At 53.1% G+C, this 22619-nt stretch overlaps 1 protein-coding gene across 1 annotated transcript; it reads right to left on the reverse strand.

Annotated features, from left to right (window-relative positions):
* Nucleotides 1–12423: 12423 nt before the first annotated feature.
* CNGA2 (cyclic nucleotide gated channel subunit alpha 2) lies at nucleotides 12424–20733 on the reverse strand. Its single transcript, XM_027787456.2, has 6 exons — nucleotides 19748–20733; nucleotides 19435–19545; nucleotides 18742–18912; nucleotides 16285–16392; nucleotides 15755–15861; nucleotides 12424–15063 (listed from the first exon to the last, which is right to left on the reverse strand). The coding sequence occupies exons 1-6, from the start codon at nucleotides 19858–19860 to the stop codon at nucleotides 13640–13642; spliced, it is 2034 nt and encodes a 677-aa protein (XP_027643257.2). The 5' UTR covers nucleotides 19861–20733; the 3' UTR covers nucleotides 12424–13639.
* Nucleotides 20734–22619: the final 1886 nt, after the last annotated feature.

Genomic DNA, 22619 nt, shown 5'->3' on the forward strand with positions numbered 1-22619 from the left:
GTGGGTTTGGAAGCCCAGGCCATGGCCAGAAGGTAGGTCTGGATCCTTAACAAATGTCAGTCCCTTGTGTCTATCATAACTTTCCTAAGGATGGCTCGTAACCGTGAAGTGCCTTGTTGTCCTCCAGGCAAAGCTAAGCAAGTACGCATACAGATTGTGAACTCACCTGGAAAGGCAGCAGAAAAAACAGTGCCCTTCCTGAGTGAGACTGAAGTCTCAGAAAATCCCCAGAAGTCCCCAAATCCTGACCCCACCAAGCAGTGCGAGATGACTGCTCCCAGGAGCACTGATAAAGGCTGAGGTGGGAACACGCAGCTCCATGAAAATCTGGCCAAGCGAACTGCCAAATCTGACACCCCTCTCAGGAGAGAGGGCAGATACACATCATGGTGATGATCTCTGGAAAAACTTACGGGTTTTCACTGAAGGTTTTCCTGTAGGATGGACATCACTGCATCCACCGTAGCACTGCAAATATGTCCTGAATCACAACAGCCTTGTGCAGTAGAAATCCTGGGGTTAAGCCTTGGCTACTTCATGGCCAACAGGAGCTCAGGGACAGAAAAGCTGCTATCTCCACTTCTCTGTCTGAACTACCAGATTGTACCTGTTTGGGCAAACAACAACCGAGACAGTGATGCAAAGACCATTTTTTGCCCTTCTGCCGCAGCCACAAATGAGAGAGATGAGGAGACAACCACCAGCGGCAGGCAAAGATTGAAGAAGTTTCATGCCTCTAATAAAAACCGTCCCCATGTTGTAGTCCCAGAACTTCAACTAGAAATTGCTTTCACAGAAAAAGGACAATAACAGCAAGGCTAACATGCAAGGGCATGTTCTTATTTAAGAAGTCCTCTTGGGTTCTTGGGAAGATCAGGAAAAAGGGATAAGATGCAAAGAAGGTTTATGGCTTTGGGTACTCAAGTGTAAGACTGCAGTCCAGGGCTTCAAAATCAATGGTTCAAATTATTCCCACACTCTTTGCAAGCTGGTGGGCTTTGAAGGTGCATGCTTGCACCTCCTGCAAGAGTTTCACTGCAGCCCTGCTTGCAGACTGAGGCCTGGATGCGTAACGGTGACTGGACTCCATCACTGTCCCAGAGGGATGCTCCATCCAGGCTTCAGCAGGCTACACAGCAACAAGCACTCCCAGTACCTCCAGCAGGGGCCAGGCCCTCACCGGATCCTTCTTCTCATATCTCCTTGCCCCATCTCCAACAGCAGAGCGGGGTGAGAGGAGCCAGATTCTGCCATGCATAAGTGCAGGCTTTCCTGCTCCGTTATCTAGCGTTGAGCAGCTCATTATTGCACTTTTTCCACTGTAACCTTGTTGGCACCTCCAACATTGCCACATGCTGGAGTGGAAAAGCTCTACAGCCTTGGGACATGAATCTCACTTTCTCAGACACATCTCACCTTCAGCGAAATGATCCGAGTCACTCTTCCCACTCCTGCCTCCCAAGTTCACACCATGTTAAATGCTGTGGTTGCCATAAGTAACCTCCAGCTCTGCCATATAAGCATAGCTCCCACAGGGTGGGAAAATTCTATCAGGATTCCCCAAAAGTGCTGGCTCTTGTCTGAACTAGCTGCTGCAGCAGCCAAAGGCTGAAACAACTTTAAATCTCACACCACTGCAGAACCAGGACCCCGAAAATCTGTGGCTTTATAACAGGCCCCAGGAGAAAAACAGAATGAGAATAGGAACAGAGGAAGGAGGCACAGACACTTGCCCCATGCTCCAAGCCTCCAGCAGGTTGTGTTGTCAGGGACTTCTTGGGCTGACTTGTTTGGTTTAAAAGCTGCTGTGCTCCAACACAGGCCATGGCTGGTTCATGCCCCCCAGAAGACCAGGGCTTTGGGGACAGAATGTATTAGGGAAGCAAAGGCTCATCCACACTGCAGAGAGAACAGAGGGAAAGGAAGGAGTGTGGCAGTAACTCAGCCTTAATTAGCCTTATCAAATATTCATCTGGTAATTTCTCTAAATTTACAGAGAATGTTAACAACATCAATACGATCCACTGACTCTTTGAAGATCTCACAGCATAAAGCCAACTCACTCCAAAAAGAGAGAACAGGCTGGGAAGGAAGGGCATGGGGTTTGAGCAGGCAGTGCCGTGCCGCGGGGATGGGAGGCCCCAGGCACTGGGATTTGCTCCAGCAGGGCCTTTGGAGATGCCAAGCTTAGCCCAGGGCCCTCCAGATGATATGATCCCCCTCCCCTGCATCCCAGCTGTGGCTGACACATGAGGGTGTGGACCTAGGAGGGCACTGGGAGCAGCTGGGGAGCACAATGGCACCCAGTGTGACGACTGCTGCGTGGCAAAGTCACAAGGTGCCATGGCAGCAACCAACGCAGAATATCCTGTGCTGAGGCGAGATGATGGGTTCGGTGGTCAATGCATGGCAGCACGACAGTCAGCTTGGGCAGGCTGCCGGAGTGCTCGCCAGTCCTGGCCAGAACTGGGTTTGGAGGTGGCAGCAGAGAAATTTTCTGGGCTGTTGCTTGGCTCCGGAGAGAACATGACCTGTGCTGATGAGCAGCTAGGAAACATCTCAGCCTGAGGTCTAGTAGCAGTGGAGCCTTGCTATGCCTCTGGTCCGAGACCAAGGCTGGAGAAGGGAAGAGGAATAACAGCCAGCTACGCCATGCAAACAAGTCCATAAGTCTTGAGTTCTCACAGAAAGCACAAGCTATGCCCTTCAAGCCTGACAGAAAGCAATCAAGCCAAGGCCAGCTTACAGGGAACCTTTGCCATTGCTTTGCAGTACAAAGATTTCCATAAACTGCTGTTGGGTTTGGTGGGTTTTTTTCATGAGACATTTTCCCTCAATTTGTCTTTCACAAAAGGTCATTTTTAAAGACAGCAGCCCACTGGCGCCCATCACTCAGAGGCTCTGACAAGCCAAAGAAACTGTCAGACCACATTTTGCCTCCCAGCCACATTCAAGGTTTTGCATTCAACGTTTTTTATTTTCCTAATGGAGTTTTCCCTTCAAGGCCAGCACACTATCAGAAACCAGAGCGCACCAGCACAAGGCAGAACTTCACAAAGAGAAGCCTTACAACTCAATTCACTGCCAGGTAGAAGCTGCAGTAGGTGGCCAGAGCTGGAAACCTCTGCAGACATTTTGGGGTTGGTGTGGGGCAGATATTATCAAGGTAGCAGGATACAGACCAGTCCCAACTTTAGGAGCATCCAGGTAACAGTGAGATTTGTAGGGATCACAGGGATTGAATAGGAACAAGACTCACTGTGTCCCAGGTGAGCAGGCAGGGGGAAGCACTGGGAAATGGCAGGGCTCCCGAAGCCTTTTCTCAGGGAGGGCATGTCTCTGCGTCACCTGCAGGCTGCAGAGCAGGCAGGAGAATCCGGTCACTGGGTGCAGGGTCTTCCCCCAGCCCTGAGCACGGTGAAGAAAATCCACAAGGAACTTGTTCTGCTCCTGCCTGTCGATCTGGAGGATGGCACCAGAGCAGGGACCACGGCTGATGCAACCCAGACCCAACCATGCATGTGCCAGCATCATGGGAGTCTAGCTCCAAGAACAGCTTGTTATTAAGAATACAGCGTATCAGCACACGTTATTAAGAATAATCATTTACACTCCCTTTCATTGAGGGGGCTGGAGGGCAGGCCCAAGATATGCGCCTGGGCCCCACAGCTCACACCAGCCCAGATTCATGAGCTTGCTGAGGCAGCGAGGGGTGGCCCAGGGATGCCTGGTCAGGACAGCCATCAGCTGGGGACCAGAGACTGGCTAGGAAGGGCAAAGGACCAACAGGGCAGGAGGGGGATAGGGAAGACTCATTGTGGAATATAGCTCCTGTTTTTCATAACTGTGATATAGATAAATGATTAAAAAGTTCTTAGCTGAGGTAGGATGAACTACCTGAGGCCCCAGAATAAGCTGCAGTAGCAGCATTATGAGCCTGAGCCTCAAAGATGTGGGCACAGACAATGCAAAGGACCCCAGGGCTACCCTCATCTCATGGCTGGCAATGCAGGCTTGCAAGCTGAGCAAAATCCCTCCCAGGGGTAACAGAAACATCAGAGATCAAATGTCCTGCATTTGTGCAAGGCACCAGATTAACTGTCAAATGCAACATGAACACACAGACCAGTGAAGAAAGAGTCAAGCATAAAGCCTGTTGGAAAAGAGATAAAACCATCTCCAAGCGGTTTGCTTCTCTCAAGCAAACGAAGGAAGAAGCCCCCGTGGTGAAAGGCACATTGCTCCTGGCCAAGAGCCGAGGAGGGTGATGGCTCATTGCCCCCACCCTCCACCCAGGGGGAGCCCAGTGCCAGGGGCACTGGGGAAATACTGGCTTTTAATTGCACAGCGGCTTGTAACTGCAGCACTGCTGATGGCATTTGTTAAGTATTGATTTAAGAATCAATAGGCTGTCAGTGTTAGCGTAATTTTAACTGGACTAATAATAACAACTGTTCATTGCATTTGTGGTTATATTGTTAAAAGTTTTAATTGGACTAACAATAAATTCTTGGTTTGGCATAAGAAGGTGGGTTTGGTTTTTAGGGAATAACATCCCCCAGCTTGACTAATACATCTCTGTCTTGCCCCTGCCTCCCAGGGTGGATGGGATACAGGGAGCTGCTATCCTCCCAACGGCTCAACACCACCCTCTTCACAGAGACCCTTCTTGGGGCAAAGTCAGAGCTTATCAACGCCTTGCAGCTCTCCCCCCTCCAAAGTGCCATTTATGGGTCAGGGCACAGACCGACTCACTGCCTCCACCTTGCACTGCTGCCCACCGTGGCCACTGTGACTGCTGAAAGTCCTTTCAGCAGCCCATCCCCACCTTGCATCCCGGCAAAGGCATAGCGGAAAAATGGCAGAGCTTTAATCTCGATCTGTTGCCGATACCGCTGCAGAGGCAGGCGAAGGGGTAGCAGTGACTGGCTCGCATCAGCCGTGCTACAGGTAGCTCAGCCACCTCCCCAGGAGCAGCCCAGGTCAGGCAGCAAAGGGAGGCTTTAAACCTCTGCGAAGGACAGGTCTGCCCATGGGACAGCATCTCTATACCTATGCAGACAGCAGTTTGTTACCAGTTTGTATAAGGTCCTGAGAGCATTACACCATGCTGAGCCCCTGGAGCAGCAGAGAGCCCTTTGCTCTGAGGCATGGGGGTCAGCAGGGTCCCTTTTTGGGGCAGAGGACATCCCCCTGTGGCTGCTGTGGCTTCCCGCCTGCAGACACCATGGACCTGACCACAGCATTAACCTGGCTCCGAGCAGGGCTGGAAGGATGCTGTGGGGCTGAGAAAGACCTGAGTTCAGGGTATTTGCCAGCAAGCAAGAGCTCAGCCCCACACCAGCCCCAAGCAGGGTCCCTCCCTGTTTATTCCATCTCCTGCAGCCTTCCCCAGGATGCAGGATGCTTCTGGGGGCAGATGTGCAAGGCACTGTCCTGAAGGCTGCCATGGGCCTGACAGCCCCCCGTATTCTGCCCCACTGTGCAGTCCCAAATCTTGGCATTGTGTGGGGCTGCTTAATCCTGGCAAAACCCCTCTGTGTGCCCATGCCAGCTGCACCTTCTCAGCCCAGTGGCTTTCCCCACCATAAAAAACACGTGGAGGGATACAGAGGAGCTTGGCCACCTGGAAGAGAGCTGGGTGACCCCAGTTCCCTCATCTCAAGCAGAACAACTTTTCCCAGCTCCCCCTGGAACCCCAAACAAGCCAGACATTTCTTCAGCTCCTTTGCATGCCCTTCCTGACCCCTTCTCTCAGTCAGCCCCTGTCGCAGTGCTTGGCAGCCTCCCAGTCCTCCCAGGGGCAAGAAACTGCCCATGCTTACAGCCCACCCACAGTAACAGCTCACCACAACATGCTCACTTCTAATTTGCTTACCCAAGCAATAAAGCAGAAATGAGAAATGGCAGCTAATTAAAAGTAGCAATTCACTGGCATTCACAACTACCCAGAGCAAGCCAGGGGTGAGAGGGATGAGAAACCTTGAAGAAGAGAGGATAGCAAGGCTCCAGGCGGGTGTATCCTTGCTTCCTGTGACTTCTTACCACGGGGAAGACTTTTGCTCTAACAATCCTGCTCCTGCAAGACACTGTCCCCAAGACACTGGGTGTCTCCTTTACGAGAGAAGTTGCCAGGATTCCCATTATCTCAGCTCCGTGTGAACCCTCACTGAAGCTTGGCATGCCCCATGTATTTTTAAGACTGGCTGATGGCATGCAGACAGAAACCCTGAAATGGAGGAAAAGCACAGCTGTGATGTGTTCCTACAGTTCCTACACAAGAGTGAGCACAACACACTCAAAGGTTACCGCTTGCAGTCCCCTCTGACCTTCACATCTGCGCATCCATATGCGAACACACAGACTATGCTGTCTTTGTGACTCAGGTACATGCAGGACAAGGAGGGTGCCTGAGGCCAGCAAATCCAGACAACTTCCAGTCTAGATGGTCCGCAGCTCACCCGCTCTGCACGCCATTGAATTCTCCCTGCTACAAGAAGATGGTTTTTAGCATCGAAGTCGGTGCCTATAGCTTGCATGGGAATGGGAGCGGGGGAGGTGGAGGCCATCACTAGGGACTTGGGTCTCTACCATGGATAGATTTCTCTTGGTGGAAACATCCAGTTCATTAGATGAGGAAGGTGCTTATGACAAGATGGGAGCTGAGGCTGCCTGTGCCTGGCTGGTGTGGGAGAGGAAGGTGGCTGCTGAATCCTCACTTCTCAACAAGAGCAAAAAATTTGTGTCTCAAGAGACAAGCCAAGTGAAGAGCATCTAGCCAGTGCTCTGCCAGCGACAGAGCTATGAATAGACTCAGAAGAATCCACAGTCACCCATGAGGTGAGAAACTGTCGCTCTCTTGTTCCGCATTACCCATGCCACCACCTCCCCACCTCTCTGTCTTGTGTAGCTACCAAGAGGGGTCAGAAAAGAGCCAGAAAGTGGGACTGAAAGATTGCTCCCCATCCCTCTGATCACGCGCACCAAGCAGGTGCCACCATGGCCCAGATTACAAAGGGAGCAGGGTAGTGCAGCATCACCATCCGAGGACTCAGAAGCAAGGATGATCCTGCAGGCAAGGACTTCTGCTCTGGAAATGCTCTAAAAGCTTCTCAGAGAAGTGCCAGAGTATCTTCAAAACTTCTTACCTTCGAAACCGCCCTCGCAGCCTCCTCTGCAAGGTTTGCATCCACATCATGGGCACAGGCCTTGGGACGATCATCACCTTCTGCCTGGTGTGTCATCAGGGCTTCCTCTGAGCTCCTGGAAAAGCCGTGGGGAAGCGCAGGCACACACTTAGGCTGCTTCTCCACTGCTTCCAGCCTGTCTCGTTTTCCCCAGACAGCAGCCTGCTCTACCCAAGCTATCGCAGACCATCCTGCCTAGCAAAGCACCCAGGCAGTGCTTCCTAGAGCACCACCAGACACCGGGAGAGCCAGCGCCCACTGCCCCAGCACCCCCATCCCACACCACACGCAGGGATCACAATGCTGGAGGAGATCAAAGGTCCTGCTACAGCTGCAGGTAATCCAGCCAGGCAGGCAAGCAGAGGGATTCACTCTCTGTTGCAGACTTTATCTGGCTCCAAGAAGGATAAGCCTAAATCCTCTACTGTATTTCCCCTCCCTCCCCTCCACTCTGTAGTCCAGAAGGTGTAATGTGACATGTGGCTGAGACCGAAAGGCAATGTTTAGGAACAGGCCCAGGAAAAACGTGTCACTTGGGGCAGGAAGGGGACAAGGGTGACTGAAGTCTCAGAGGAAGGGGAAGGAAGGACACCTGCAGTCTACAACCATCTCTCCTTGCAGACCCTGGCTCTGCAGGCTCTCACTCTAAACCAACTGCGTGGAGGAGACATCTCCCATCCCCCCAGAGGCTGGAGGAACCAGCCAAGGTGGATGTTCCCACAGGAGGTGGCAGGCTTACAGACAACCAGTTCTGCACCAATGTCACCCAGCCCAAGTCTGGATCCTGGCTTCAAGACCCAGCTCAGACCCTACCACTGCAACCCTGCCAGGGCTGCCTGGCTCCAACACCCTGCGCTGCCCTGGCACAGCTTACCTGCACGGTGGAGCTCCCAGCAACGGGCAGAGCCTGCTAGGCTCTCCCAAATCCCACCTTGCACCAATTGAATTACTGATCACCACCTCAGCTTGAACATTTTCCCCATGGACCACCAGCATGGGGAGTTTCTCTTAGGAGACTATCTGCAGAGCTAGGTTGAGGAGGGCACCAGGGAGAGCCCCATGATGGGGCAAGGAAGTCTTCACCCTCAGGAACACCAAGCTGCTGGGTCAGGGGAAAAAGGGGTGTTGGGAAGGCATCCCAGGGTTTTCCCTCCATCACACCAAGGGAGATGGCGGAGATGGCCTCACCTCCTGCTTACCCATCACCCTGAGCTGCTGTCATGGCAACACCCACTCCAGTTCAGGAAGGAATGGGTACTTCCACTTGTTTAACCAAGGAGGAGGCAGCACCCTGGCATTTTGAACATGGGAAGGATGGGAACAAGCAAGACAGCCTGCACAGAGAGAGCTCGCGGAAAGGCTGACCTGGACCTACACAACGTGCAGGTCTGCAGCTTCCTGCCACCTGCAAGACAGGTATGATGGTGAGCCACTTCGGCTCTGCTCCTCATGGCTGGGAAATGTGCTCATGGGGATGGTACTCATAGGGATACTGCCCGCACACCACAGCAACACCCCACACAAAAACAGGGGTGATAGAGGGCTTGAGCTCCGCAGGACAGAACTGGCACAGAGCACCCACCAGTCTGTAAGACGTGCTGGGTGCTCAGCACCAATCTTCCCCTTCAAAGGGCAGACCACATCTCAGTGAGCCACAACTCACTGAAACACCTCAGAAAGACCCTCAGATACTCCTCAGGGGCTGCAAAGAAAACAACCATTGCCTAGCACCACCAAAACTCCTTTGACAGTAGGTCCTACGCTGGCGGCTGTCCTCTGCAGCCATTTCCCAGGAGCAGCCCCAGGACACAGCACATCCACCATGGCCCATGGCCCATGAGAAGAAGCTGAGCACAGAGCCTTTTCTTTGAAATCCCACTCACACCTGCAGAGGAAGCAGGCAGTTCTTTGATTTCAGAGCTATTGAATCCAAACGATCGTGAGCAAGCCAGCCCCCCTCCAGAGAATAGTGCATGGCAGTCTGATGACCTTCTACACCACCTCCACATCCCGGTTCTGGGAGAACTGGTGGAAATCTTGCTCACGGCAGCCCTCTGCGTGCAGTGCCTCACTCCTGGGAAGGCAGCACCAGCAGCACGCTCGCAGTCCTGGTTGCCTTGGGTGCAGAGGAGGCAGGAGCTGGGGAAGGCAAACCCATCTAGAGAGCACTTTGGGGGGATGTGCTGGAGAGCTTGGAGCTGTATCCAAACTTTCCTGATTTTCAAGAGACTTCAGCTGAGCCCATAGGAGACACAATGCAGTCAGGAAGTCAGAGCAAGGCTGGAGCTTGCCCACCGCTTCACACCACTGAGGTCTTGACTGGACAGCCAGACCCCATCTCAGCAGTGCAGAGGAGACCATAGGCACAGCGCTATGGAGAAGGCCATCACAGATTTCAACAGCACCAAAAGCAGCTCTGCTGCTGCCTGTGCCGTGCCACACACCAGAACCGCAGTCATCAGGGATCCTGGTAAGCCACGAGCCAGCCACCTCCACAACCTCTGTTTCATGCCTTTCTCCCTGCACTGCACACACCACAACAGATCTTCTCGCCAAGGTGGGCCTGTTGTGCTGCAGGACTCAGAGGCTTCAGGCTTCGTGCCAGAGCTTGGGCATGAAGCCAGGCCCACTCGGCAATCCCAAAATCCAGTGGTTCAAACTGATATGAGCCCTGCTTACAGACCTAACCTACCTCTGGAGAAGGGGCAAAGCCACATGGTCTCCTGCACTGCAGTCTCCAGCCCAAGGAGAAGAGGTTGTTTTGCAGCTTGCTCACAATGACCAAAACGGCCTCTTCGTGGACACCTTAAGAAAAACAAAAAGCAGGCAGGCAGCAGGCAGGAGTTATCACTGTTGTGTCCTGGCAAGCTCTCTCCATTTCCCCCTGCTGTGAAACGGGTACTTAGATCTCCCAGAGGCCGATGAGAGACCTTTTTCTGGGTATCATCCAGTGATGATTATTTCATTCCTAGAAGCAGTGCTCAGAGGCGAGGAGGGAAACCAGTACCACACAATGCACTTATGGTTGATACACCTGAGAATCCCAGCCCTTTTCCTGCAGCTGTAGGGGTGGCAGGCAACATCTGAAGATACACCCTTTAGCAGCAGCAGATTTGCAGAAAACATCTGGAAGTCAAGGGGCTTCCCTGGTCCGATGGCACTGGAAGGGGTGGCTGCCTGGTTAGGCACACGTTTGCCCCTGGTCTGACCTCTCTGGAGGTCAATGCATTTACTCCATATTTGATGTCTCCCACCCACAACACACAACTGAGAAAGCTGTGTTGTGCAACGGCAGAGATCTAGAAAAAAGAAATTGTTATTAATCTGCAGACAAAGCAGTTTAATGTACCGTGGTGCATGGGCAAGTCTGTGCAGAGCACCCAGCAGACCCTCTGAGTGGGCATCCTCAGCTTTTCCTCCCGGTTGCCAGCCCTGAGGAGCAGCCTTTGGTAAGCCTCTGTTCCCCATCGCCAGGCGAGCCTTACTGGGGGGGGGGGGGAAGGCACATACTGGGACCACCTGTAAAACGGGCAGCAGCCAAAGCTGTATCTGCTGTGCCCCGTGTCCACTCTGCTGGGAATTTAGGCAGCCCACAAGTGCAGCTGTGCCATTGTCTGCTTCTGTCCGACATCTGCCTCTCAAAAAAACTCACGGAGCTGCTACTAATTTCATTAGCAGGCCCCATCAAGCGGTTCATCAATCTCTGATTTCCTGGCTTGCTGCCATGAGGAAACAAGCGGGATCTGCTCGGAATTCACAAAGCCATCCTCTGGGGTAATTTGTCTGAAGACTTAAAATTTCCCCGAGTGGATTATTATCTCGGATTAAAACCGGGGGGCGGGGGGGGGGGGGGGGGGGGGGGCGGGTGTGTGTTTTTGCTGCTTTCTTTTCTTTTTTCCTTCCCCCGGAATAAATCAGAATACCCCCTAAGCTGCCAGCAGTTCCCCAGCCCGGAGGCAGAAGCCCCGGGATCCGCTCCCGGGCCGGCTGCATCCCACAGACCCGCCCGGTGCGCAGCAGCGCAGGACCCGAGCCCGGGGGCTCGGAGCGGGGCACGGGGCCGGCGAAAGGGAACCGGGAAGCGCCGGAGCGATGGAAGAGGTTCCAACTCGCCCTCCAGGGACCTACAGCTCCGCCGGGAAACACTCCGGGGTACGCTGTCAAGCGCTCGGCTCCCCACGCGTGCCGCACGGCGAGCGGCTGCGAGCCCACAGCCCCGCGGGGGCCGCATCCAGCCCGCTGCAGCGCCGCGGCCCGGGGGGTGCGCGGCCGTTCCGCGGCTCACAGCGCCCCCTCGCGGCCCCCTCCCCGCAGCGCGGCCGCCCGTGCCCGCCCGGCGGAGCGGGGCTGGGGCCCGGGCCGTGCCCTGTGCGGGCGGGGCGAGCGGCACCTTCCGGAGCCACAAACCACGGGAACGGGGAAAGCGGGGGGCCGGGGCTCCGGGTGTCACAGGAAAAAACAGAAACCACCTCACACTCAGCCAAAATCGTCCTAGCCCTACAAACAAACGAACGAAAATCCTAAATTTAGAGGCGACAAAAAACTTTTTATCTTACCCTAGATTCTAAATTTGGTAATTTAACCTTCCCTCTCCCACCAATCCCAAAAAGCAAGGCCATTATTTTTAAATGGAAAATTCCCATACAAAATGAAGAGAGGCAGTCTTACTTTGGAGGGAGAAGAAAGGAAAAACCGAATCCCTTCAGTTTTCCACCACGAACCTTCTTCAGTTGATACCTGTCTATGCGTCATCCCATTATTTTAGCCACACTATTGGCTGAATTTGACCCAGAACATGAAGTTTCTCCAAAATTCCTTTCTCCAACAAATATTCTCCTTGTAAACCAGCCCCAGCCCACCCCACAGACCCCGTGGCTGGGAGCAGGAGGTCACAGATACCTACCCATGGATCAGAGCAAGCTATGCAACAGAAGCAAGAAATAAGGTTGCATCCCCCAGTGCCAGCACCTGCACAGCACCATTAGGCGTGGGTGGGATTATTGCTTGTGCTGAGGCTGCCGTTGCTTGCAGGGTATTGGTGCCTTCCCTGCACTGCACCCCTCACCAAGCAGCTGCTGGCACTGTGGAGCCCACAGAGCTTTGTGGCGCATGTGATGGTGCCACAGTTTCACCCTTGCACACGTGTCCCCGTGGCTCTGCCATTCATTTCTCCTTCAGAAGGCAACTGGCCGGCAAAGCCCCAAAACTCCTACTGAGTACAAGAAAACCTCCTGCCTAAGAAAATAAATGTGTTCTGTATTCTCTCCGAGCTACCCACAGCAAAGCAAATACAGGCACAGTTGGGTCCCACCACTGCTCTGTTCCTTAAAAATGTGTCATTTCAGTCAAACCCTTCCTGGCACATCTGGCTGTCATTAGGTAGAGGAGAGGGACAGCTACTGTCTTTCTTCTGCACGTAGCACAACAGGTGCTGTCGGGCCAGTGAGCCATGGTCTTTACCTCTGTATGGATGTCTCAGATGACAAATACAGTAGCCCAAATGGAAATCATGCTGCCTCTGCAGTGGGAGGGCTTGGGGACCATCCCCCAGGAAGGTGCAGTGCTCAGGGTACTGAGCCACCCACGCCAGGTGCCATCTGACAACATCAAACAGAGCAGAAGGGAGAAGAGAGGCAGGCAGGAGGACAGCAGCTGCCTGCCCTTGCAGCTAGATTTCCAGCCTCAGTGTGGACAGTAGAGGTGACCTAGGTAGTGACAATGACCCAGACAAGCCTCTCCATCTGCAGACATAAGAGGCAAAGACTGGGCTGTCTTAGTTGAGTGTTGGTATCTTGCAAGTAAGGAGTGTCTTGGTGCAGGCTGGGTGTCTGCAGACAGTCAGTGGAGACTGTTTACTTAAAATGAGTTATAAAGGCTGAACCAAAAATACATTTGTTAAATATGTGGCTTGAGTTTTGGTGCCTCTCACTGGGGTGGTTTTGTTATCTGCAAGGGATCCGGCATCTTCCAAAGCCTGTCTCCTCCTTGGTCCCTGTACGGATGGGTAGGTGGCACATGGCAGGCTCTGTCCACCATGACTCTGCGTCTCTTCAACATAGATGGGAGGCCAGCATGTCCAGGTATCCCTCCCCGTAAGGTTCACGTCCCACCTTCTATTAAGGCAACCAGGAGGAAAGAGGCGTGATGGGCACAGAACTTTTGCAGAAGCTGGAAGGAAATGTTAGCAGTGGCATTAGCCATTGTCCTCTTTTTAGTGATCCAAGTCCAAGATCTCAGACCAAGGCAATGAGAACAGGGACAGGCCAGAAGAAGAGCTGGGACAATCACCTGATTTGGAGCCATTTCAGAAGCTGCCATCAAAGCAGTGGCAGCAGCAATGCTAAGGACCTGAGAGAAGTCCCTGTCAAGGCAGCCACAGGATCTGCCTTGTGAAATAGCAAACACTGTCTCAGCACAAGACCAGACATCACCTAGCTGGCCTCTGCACCCTCTCATTTCATCCCACCAGGTAAAGCTTTCTCCTTATCCTCAAGCGAACTGTCTGAGCTATCAGAGAAGAAGTCCTCCAAATCCTGCTGCCTCATCTTGGACTCTAGAAGAGTGATGCGCTGCTTGAGCTTCATCTGGGCATTGTTGTACTCTGTCAGAAGCCGGCCAAAGCGGGCGTGCAGTGTGTCCAGGTTCAAGGCCAGCCTGTCCAGCTTCTCCTCCACGCTCTTCCCTTCTGCACTTGCCTCTGCAGCTGACTCATCCAGCAGACCTTCCTTGATCAGGATCTCCCGGCCACGCTCCTCCAAGACCTTTTTGGCATCTGGATACTCTGTGACAGCTTCCATAAGATCTTCCTTTGACAAGCAGAAGAGATCAGAGTAGCCCAGGCTACGGATGTTGGCTGTACGCCTGTTGCCCATTTTGCTCCCTTTAATGTTGATGATGCTGATCTCACCAAAGCAGCCTCCTGCAGTGAGCAAAGCATACTGTGTTATTCCATCATCTGCCACCACAGCCAGCTTCCCCTCCTTGATAATGTACATCTCTTTCCCAATGTCTCCTTTCCGGCAAACGTAATCCCCTGGGCTGAACACCTGAGGGCGAAGCTTCAGCACCAGCTCCACCAGTAGACCTGCCTCACAGTCCTGGAAAATCCTCACCTTCTTCAGTGTCTCCAGGTGAACGTTGATGGCAATCTCTGCCCTTAATTTATCAGGGAGATTCTTGAGGACTTCCCGTTCATCCACTGCTTTCTTGTTGGTCCACAGGTAGTCAAACCACTTGATGACTTTGGTTTCCATGTCTTTGCTCACCTTGCGAAACTGCATGTAGTGTTTGATGGCGTCAATTTTTGCCTGGAATTCTGCCCTGGTGGCATTCATGTTGGATATCATGGATCCCACATTCCCCACAATGGTGGCAAAGATGAGGACACCGATGAGAAAATCAAAGATCACGAAGAGGTACTCTTCATCACGCACAGGGGGAGGGGTCTCTCCGATGGTAGTCAAAGTCAACGTAGACCAGTAGAGACAGTAGACATACTCCCGGGTCAGATACCCATATTCAGGGTCTGTGATGTTGGGATAGACCCAGGTGTCCTCTCCAAAGCCTATGGCCTTGGAAATGGCATAATAAATGCAGGCATTCCAGTGGATGATGACCAGGATGTAAAGAACCAAATTGCTAATGCGGAAGACGTTGGGGTGGCTGGTTCTGGTCTCAGTCCTATCAAAGAACTCAAACATGCGGGAGAAGTGCAGTAGTCTGTTGAAACGCAATTCAGGGCAGTGCAATCCCACAGCAAAGTATGCCAGGTCTGTGGGCAAGATGGAGAGAACATCCAGCTTGAATTGTAAGGTGTAGATGTAGTTATCCCGTAACTTCTTCAGGTCCTTAACCAGGAGGCCCTGCTCCAAGAAACCTAACAGGGAAGCAAATGACAAAATTAGCTTGGCTTATGTTCAGCTCTTCTGCAGGCTTTGTAAGCACTTCTGAGAAACGTTTTATGGCACGCCATGCACATGTGTGCATATATACACAGGGTCATCCAAATATTACCAGTTCTACCTGATCTACTCAGTTTACAAGCTTTTGCCCCTACTCAAGCTCTTCATCTGGCAAAAGCCACCGAAAGATACCACTTAGGGATTTAGTCTGTTGCACAAAGAAAGGGGGACACAAAGGTTTTCATCCTCCAGATCATGAATTATTGCAGTTCTGACAGAAAACATACAGCCACATGCTGCATTCCTAGAACTTTAAATTCTGCCTTTTTCCATGTAGATAATTCAGTAGCTGAACTGATGCAAAATCAGACACACAGACCTTCAACTACACCCGAATACTAATAGTAACACAAGTAATTTTGTACAATTATTCAAAGCTGAAGTTGAAAGCTGGGATGATCAATCTTTCAATCTGAAACTTACTCCATTTCTCAGATCTTTTAATTAGATTCCTTCTCTGCAGACCGCTTTGTAGTAGTGAGTGCCAAGGTAGACAAAACCCCCCTTCTACTGGAGGTGCAGATTAAGTCTCTCCCTTGCAGCTCATCTCCACTTTTAGGGATTAAAGCAAAGCAACTCACAAGCCAGCATGCTCCCTCTGCTTACCCGTATGCAGGTGTATCACTATGTCCCCAACGTAGATACAGTCTGAGATGTAGTCTAGCACCAGCCAGAGGACAACATAGGTTTTTTGCAGGTCACTGAAGCAAGCCCTGGTGGAAGGTCATAAAATAGGGTGGTGAAACCAACAAATCTCCATATCATCTCCAGCTGTTACAGCTAGCTGATTCTGAGGCTCCTAACTTCGCAACAGAGCTTAGCCACTTGCCCCTTTTCTCCTAGAAATTAAAACTCCCTTCTCTGAAAAGTCTGCCCTCCCTGGACCTAGGTAAAGCAACATCCTGAAATGACCTCCCAAATGCACCTTGCAGCTTGACCCTGAAATCATGGTCCTTTCCAGATGGATGCTCTGCCTTTGCACCGCAGAAGTCACAATGATAGGAGGGTTCCTTTCCTTTAGGTTCCCACCAGCCCCAACACCACCAGTTGTCAGTTGTCTGATCCGGGCAGAGCCACGACAACCAGGTGAATAGGAGGATTAGAGGAGACAGGGACCCTACAACCTCCCAGCTCACCTGGCTATGAGCAAGCACCAGTTATAGAGGACAGGAACTGCAATGACAACCAGCCAACGGTAGTACCAGTCCCCTGCAGGGTCCACCACAAAGATCTGCCATTTCTTCCTGGAAACAGAGAGAAGCCAGAGCTAGCAATGTATGAAAAAAGGGCTAAACATAGAAAATAGGGTTGAAAGGAACCATCCCAGCCATATCCTTCATCCTTTGCACTAAACTGGCTCAAACATAGCTGCAGCTTGAGTGTCAGTCTGGAAGCTAAAACCAAACCCAGCAGCACTGAGCAAAAATACCCATCGCCATCTAAGCTCCTTTATCCCTTAAACTGAGCTCAGTAACGTACCAGAAGAGGAAACTGTAGGATGGTAAGGCAAAGCAGGTGGCCTACATGCACACAGCACCCCAGTGGCAGAGCCAGAAACAGATGTATGCAAGAGGGCGATCAGAAAACTTCTTGTTACATGACATTGCCTCTTGCAGATGAGGTATGGATTGGTGCCAGACAGATCTTAAGAGATTAATTAGAGCAGGAAGGAAAGCGTGCTGCAGATCAGCAGGAACACCAGGAGGGGATGCCCAGGCCCCAGCACAGAGACCCAGGGGGCAGCTGCATGGCTGCAGTCACCATGCTGCTCACAGCTGCCTGCTCAGTGCTGGGTCCAGCCTTTGAACTGCTCCCAAGTGTTTGATCCTGCTCGTCTTGGGACTCCGAGATAAGATGTGCGTGTTCCAGTCCCCAGATCTCACTGGAGAAGCCAGGGAAGAGAAACTGTGTAGCAGGGCTGATAGACTGAGCTGCTGCAGCCTGGTGGGGCAAAACTCCCTCTCCCACTTCCAGATTTTGAACATGGAAAACTCTCTCCAGTGACAGGAGAAAAACAACCCACTTGCCAACAGATTCCCCATGCCGACCCCCACTGCTTCTGACAGCTTCTAAAGCAAAACCTCTGCCTTGAAGTCTCCTTCCCCAGCAGCACAGGCAGCAGCACCCATGGTGCCCAGAACGTGGGGACTTGCATGCGGCGCAAAGCCAGCAGTGGTCCTTCGCACTCACTCTGATCACAGCCATAGACAAAGAGATGGTCCAACCTTCCCACTAGAAGCGCTTATCTTTTGCTCAGAAAGTGGGATTTCAATGTTTTTTTGAGAAAGGGACTCTTTGCTCCCTGGCACATACAGCACCGACCCACCTGCGGCTAGCCAGTACCCTTGTAACATCTGCAAGCACTAATAACCTTAATAACAATGTTAATCACATTGGTAATTTTAGCTTTAAAACACCAGTGCTGCCCATGGCAGGTGGCCAGATTTACTGACATCACACTGACAGCAGGGTCAGGGTTGGAAAACCAGGGCTCTGGGTTAACCCAGGAAGAGGGAATAATTATCTCTTCCCGAAGGCTTTGCATCCAAGCCTGCAACCATGGAGTCTCCCAGGGCTGTTAACAGCAGCTCACGTTTGCAATTACCAGACCTGGGTCCTTTCTTACCTGTGGAGGTGAGGACCTAGAAAACAGCAGAAGTTACTACCATCTCCCCAGGAACCCGGTGGCACCGAGCAGCCCTTTCACAGCACACCTCAGCCGCCCCTGGTAATTAACAAGCTCCCCTTAACCTCACAGGGCAGAATGCTTTTTTTCTATGGCTAGTAAAGACCCAGATACAAGGCTCAGATATTTTTCCTCTACAGAAAACAATTATTTCCTTAGTGTTTTAATTACCAGGTATAATGGTAGGGTCCAGAGTAGTCTGTGAGCTTTGCCCTTTCATTAGCCAGCAGAAAAAAAGCCAGGTTATTGCTTTTCACCCAGAGTGTGAGCTGAGGAGATGAAAGGGCTGGATTTGAAAGAGCCTTTCCAGAATGCTGCTGTCACAGCGTCTGCAACTGGGGGGGGGGGGGGGGGGGGGGGCATGGGCAGCAAACACACTCCTGCATCTCCCTTCATCCTGCAGATTACGAATGAGACTGGCAAATCCCAAGTGTTTGTGCTTGCTGTGGTCTCCTGGGTGGCAACTCCACACCCCTTGGCTTGACCCCAGCTCCTCGTATGCACAGGCTGAAGGTACATCTCTCCACAGACCCAGGGCTGCCTCCAAACACCAGCCCTAGTGCTGAACTGCTGTGAAAATGGGGAGGTCTGCTAGCTGCCACAAGCCACACAATGTGTGTTACCTACCAGGGGAGAGAAAACCGCACTGGTGAGGCACAGGCCAGGTCTTTTCCATAAGGACAGACTACCAGATCCTATGTGCCTGCACAACACCCGGCAAAGCCAGGCTGGCTGCCAGGACAAGGGCTGGAGAGGCCAGGGAGGACTCTTCCCACCACTGCATCCTACCTCCCTCTTTTCCATCCCCATCTACCTCCATTAGCCATCACTGCCAGGAGCCCCCCTAGCACCACGCACAGCTGATCTCCAGCCAAGGACAGCTGGGGGCACAGGAAAGGGACCCTACTTTTTGTTTTCCTCTTCGGTCTCCTCGTCCTCTAGACCATTACCAGCACCTGCAGCCACTGTCTGGAGCTCAGGACCCTGGAAGCGCTCAAGGAAGGGGTCTGGCCTTTGCTGCTCCTCCTGCAAGCTCTTGCTGGCCCAGTTCCTCAGCACCAGCACCAGCCGGACTATCCTGGATTGGGAAGAGAGGCAGAATCAGGAGGTGTCTGCAGAGCAAAGAGAAAGCAAAAGCTTGAGAGCAGGCAGAGGGGCTACAGATGAGAAGACAACTCTCACAACTCCCTTTCAAGCCCAAACATTTCCTTCCCCGTCCCCCCCCCCTTGTAGTGGTGGTGTGGGACCAAGAATATACAAGCAAAAGAGCCCACCCTGGCAGAGTCTCACAGCTTCTTCCCCAATCCTGCGGCCGTGCCTGCAGGGACATGAGGAATGTGTGGGTGACTGGGGCAGGGTGAAACTGCCTGTGAGGGAAAGGAGTGAGCCGTCCCAGGGCCCCAGAGGTGATGAAGCTGCCCCCTCCCACAGCCCTCTTCATGGGCACTGAGGCAAGCAGAGCAGCATTCACAGATGCCGGTCCCTGCAACCCCTGTATGCCATGCAGCAGGAGGGGATCCTGACCCCACACAAGTCCCCAGTGTCAAAGCCAGGCACAAAGGGCTCAGGCTCACCCTGGGCCAGCAGCATGTGCAGGTACCTGGCCAAAGCTCCCCTGCCTTGGAAAGCAGAGGCAGCCGGCTGCTCCCTGCCATCCAGGGGAGCTTCTCTCCACAGCTCTGAGGAGGTGTCATCCTGAGTCAAGCAGGTTCTGCAGCGAGGAAAAGAGGGGGTCACAGCCATACCGTGCCATCGAGGCACTTGCCCACAGCCAGACAAACTGGAGGAAGCAGGCAGCTGAGGTTTGGCATCGCAGCCCTGCCCACACCAGGTCTCGGCAGACACACAGAGATGACCCTCCCCTCCCCTCCCCCACTACTGCCTCCCTCACCCCAACCAGGAACCAGCCTGACCTCCTGGTGCTGAGCTGCATCCTCTCTGTGTCACCCTCCACTTGGGCTTGGGTGGATGGGCAGGGGTGGCAGCTGGCTGGTGAGCTGTGCAGAGCATTACTCTTGGCCATCATCCTCCATGTGTGGAGACCACAGGCACACACCCTGCCCCAGAGACCTGCAAAGAGCAGAAGACAGCCACAGGAAGAGCCGTGCAGGACACATTATGTGGTCTGAACTGAGAGATACAGCACAGCATGGGAAGAGAGGTTCAAACTCTATGGGATGCGCCCACCCCATGTTTTCCACCACCGGCCGTCACTGATGCTGCATTAAGAGTCTTGCAGAGCATTTCACCCTCCCCAATAGATCCCACATCTGCCCATGGCTCATGAAAGATGCTCTCCTCATCATTCAGGCTCCTCGGCCATTGCTGGGACAACAGCATCCCCAGCCAGCTGTGCCATAACAAGCTCTCAGCACCACTGCCTGCCCAAGGACAAGAAAATAGTCTCATAAGGAATGCAAATGCAAGGCCAGCCCGAGCAGGGAGAAGCTGTCATGCAGCAGCACAGGGTAGACTTCGCATGTACGAGGGCATTTGCACCCAAGCAACCACCCTCCTTCTCCAGGGCACTGCAACCTGCTGGTGGTCTGCCCAGCAAGCTCCACCTCTCATCACTGCAGAAATTTCTGCTCTGGAAATAAAGGTTTGCTATTTAAAAAGAGCCTTGCTGAGCTTCCTGCTGGCAGGAGCTACTAACTGGCTTCAAAAAGCAGCAGACAAGACCCAGCATTAATACGTGGTGCTTGCTGTGAAGCTGTTAAGTGTGGGATTTAACTGGGGTTTGTTTATCTAAAAAGCCAGAGGTGCCCATGGGGATTGCCCAGCCCCAGCACCACATGCAGCCCTCACTTCTGCTGCACCCTAGTACAGACCACGCCATGCAAAAGCACCTGACAGACACACAGACTTGACATGCACAGACACAAAGGCACACAGGCATTGCTCAGCCCTCCCTAGAGACAGACACACAGACTTGACATGCACAGACACAAAGGCACACAGGCATTGCTCAGCCCTCCCTAGACCGTGTATTCCCACCCTGGCCACCCTGCCTGCTGCCCCCAGGGCACAGGACGCTCTCTACACCCACAATGCATGGATAAGCAAAAGCACGCTTGTGCTCTCCCATGGTGCAGCCCACGGCCAGGGCTCTGCTTGGGGGAAGGCAATGCCTTGTACACCTCTACCAACACGCACAAAGACTACATCCACGCTGCATGCACAGGGACAGCCACACACACGCGGGAGAGCCACCTCCCTGGGGCAGTGGAGCCGCTGCCAAGAAGCCACCACTGTCCACTTACGAGCCTGGCGTCCCCCGAAGCCTTCAACACTTGACTGCTGCCTAGCGCAGGCTAGAGGGGTGGCTGGGGAGCGTCCCTCCCCAGGAGCCTCCTGGGCTGTCTCCAGAGCAGTCAGGCTTTCACAAGGTGTGTTGAGCTGCAAAGCAAAGCTAGCACAAGTGGACCGGCCTGCCCTCCTGCCCTTCGTCCCTGCCCAAGCAGAGAAGCAGGCAGGTGGCCAGGCAGCACGCTGGCAGTGGCAGAGGGGCCTCCGCAGCACACAGGGAGGATGCACACACGCGTGTGCATCTCGTCACTACAGCACGCCCATCCCCTGAGCATCCTCGATGCCCTGAGCAGCAAGGCGCACTTCAGAGGAGTTAATAGCAGCCAGCTTTGTGTCTGGGGGATGAAAGAGGAGGAGGAAAATGTGCTGCTCAGGGATGCTCCATTTCCCTACCCATGAATCCCCTTCTCCACCTGCCACCTCCTGGGTGACCAGAGGGACCCTAGACATCTCTCAGGGCAGACCATGGCTGGAGATCTCAGCCATCCTGAGCAGCTCTAGGTCCAGTGGCTCTTGAGTCCCCAGCACACGTTGGGAAGGGTCACTGCCCACCCAGGGACAGGTACAGCCAGGTTCAGGTCCCCAAACACAAGGGTATGCGCTGGGATTGCCTCCAGGGCCATCTGCTTCTGCTCCCCTCCCAGCCCTCTGCCCCAGGGAAAACAAAGCTGGAGACTATTTCCCTGCTTCACAGGCTGCACCACAGCTACTGCTACGATGGAAAATTTGCAGAAGTAGCCACATTTTAACACCCTCCCATCCAGTTACCTCTTCTCATGTTCAGGGAGGAGGCCCAGTGGGCTGCTACTCTGGAGTGCCGGTGAAGAGAGCTGCAGAGTTTGAAGATGATCATGAAATGCATCTTTCACCAGTTTCTGTGCTTGTGTTTTGTTCACAAAACCATTCTAATAATGAGTTAGCAAAAAGTTTTGCATCCTCAAGGCAATAAGGAAGAGGTTAATTTTTACCCCCTTCCTCCAGCAGTGGCTGAGGCTGGATCAGTCCCTAATGTGCACATGGAGTTCTGTACCATGTACAGGGCTGATCTGAAAGCACCAGCACCAGGAGTCCCTTCGCTATCAAAGGTTCACCTTTCCTTCTCTCAAAGCCTTAAATCCCACCTGTTCTGATCTCACTGAAAACCTGGACAGCAGGGAGCCTGCAGGAAGAAATAGAATTTTTGCAGCCTTGGCCAGGGCTGCTGGCAGCGCCAGTGGGTGCTTCCCCAGTGAGCACCCATCAGCAAGGGACGCATCACGCTGCTCTTGTCCCCACACCACACACCGCAGCACTGGGGACAGCTCACAGACCAGGACCAGCAGCAGCACGTGTCTCCCTGCCAGCTCTCCTTTTGCTCCCTGCCTGCAGCTGCCTTCAAAAGCGACACGGGAACTCCAGGAGCTGCTCCCTCAACCACCGTAGTGCACCAAGACACTTCGTTTTCCACGTCGTTGTGGCAATGACCCTAGGAGACAC

The sequence above is a fragment of the Falco peregrinus genome, chromosome 13 (genome assembly GCF_023634155.1).
Source record: "Falco peregrinus isolate bFalPer1 chromosome 13, bFalPer1.pri, whole genome shotgun sequence".
NCBI classification, from domain to species: domain Eukaryota; kingdom Metazoa; phylum Chordata; class Aves; order Falconiformes; family Falconidae; genus Falco; species Falco peregrinus.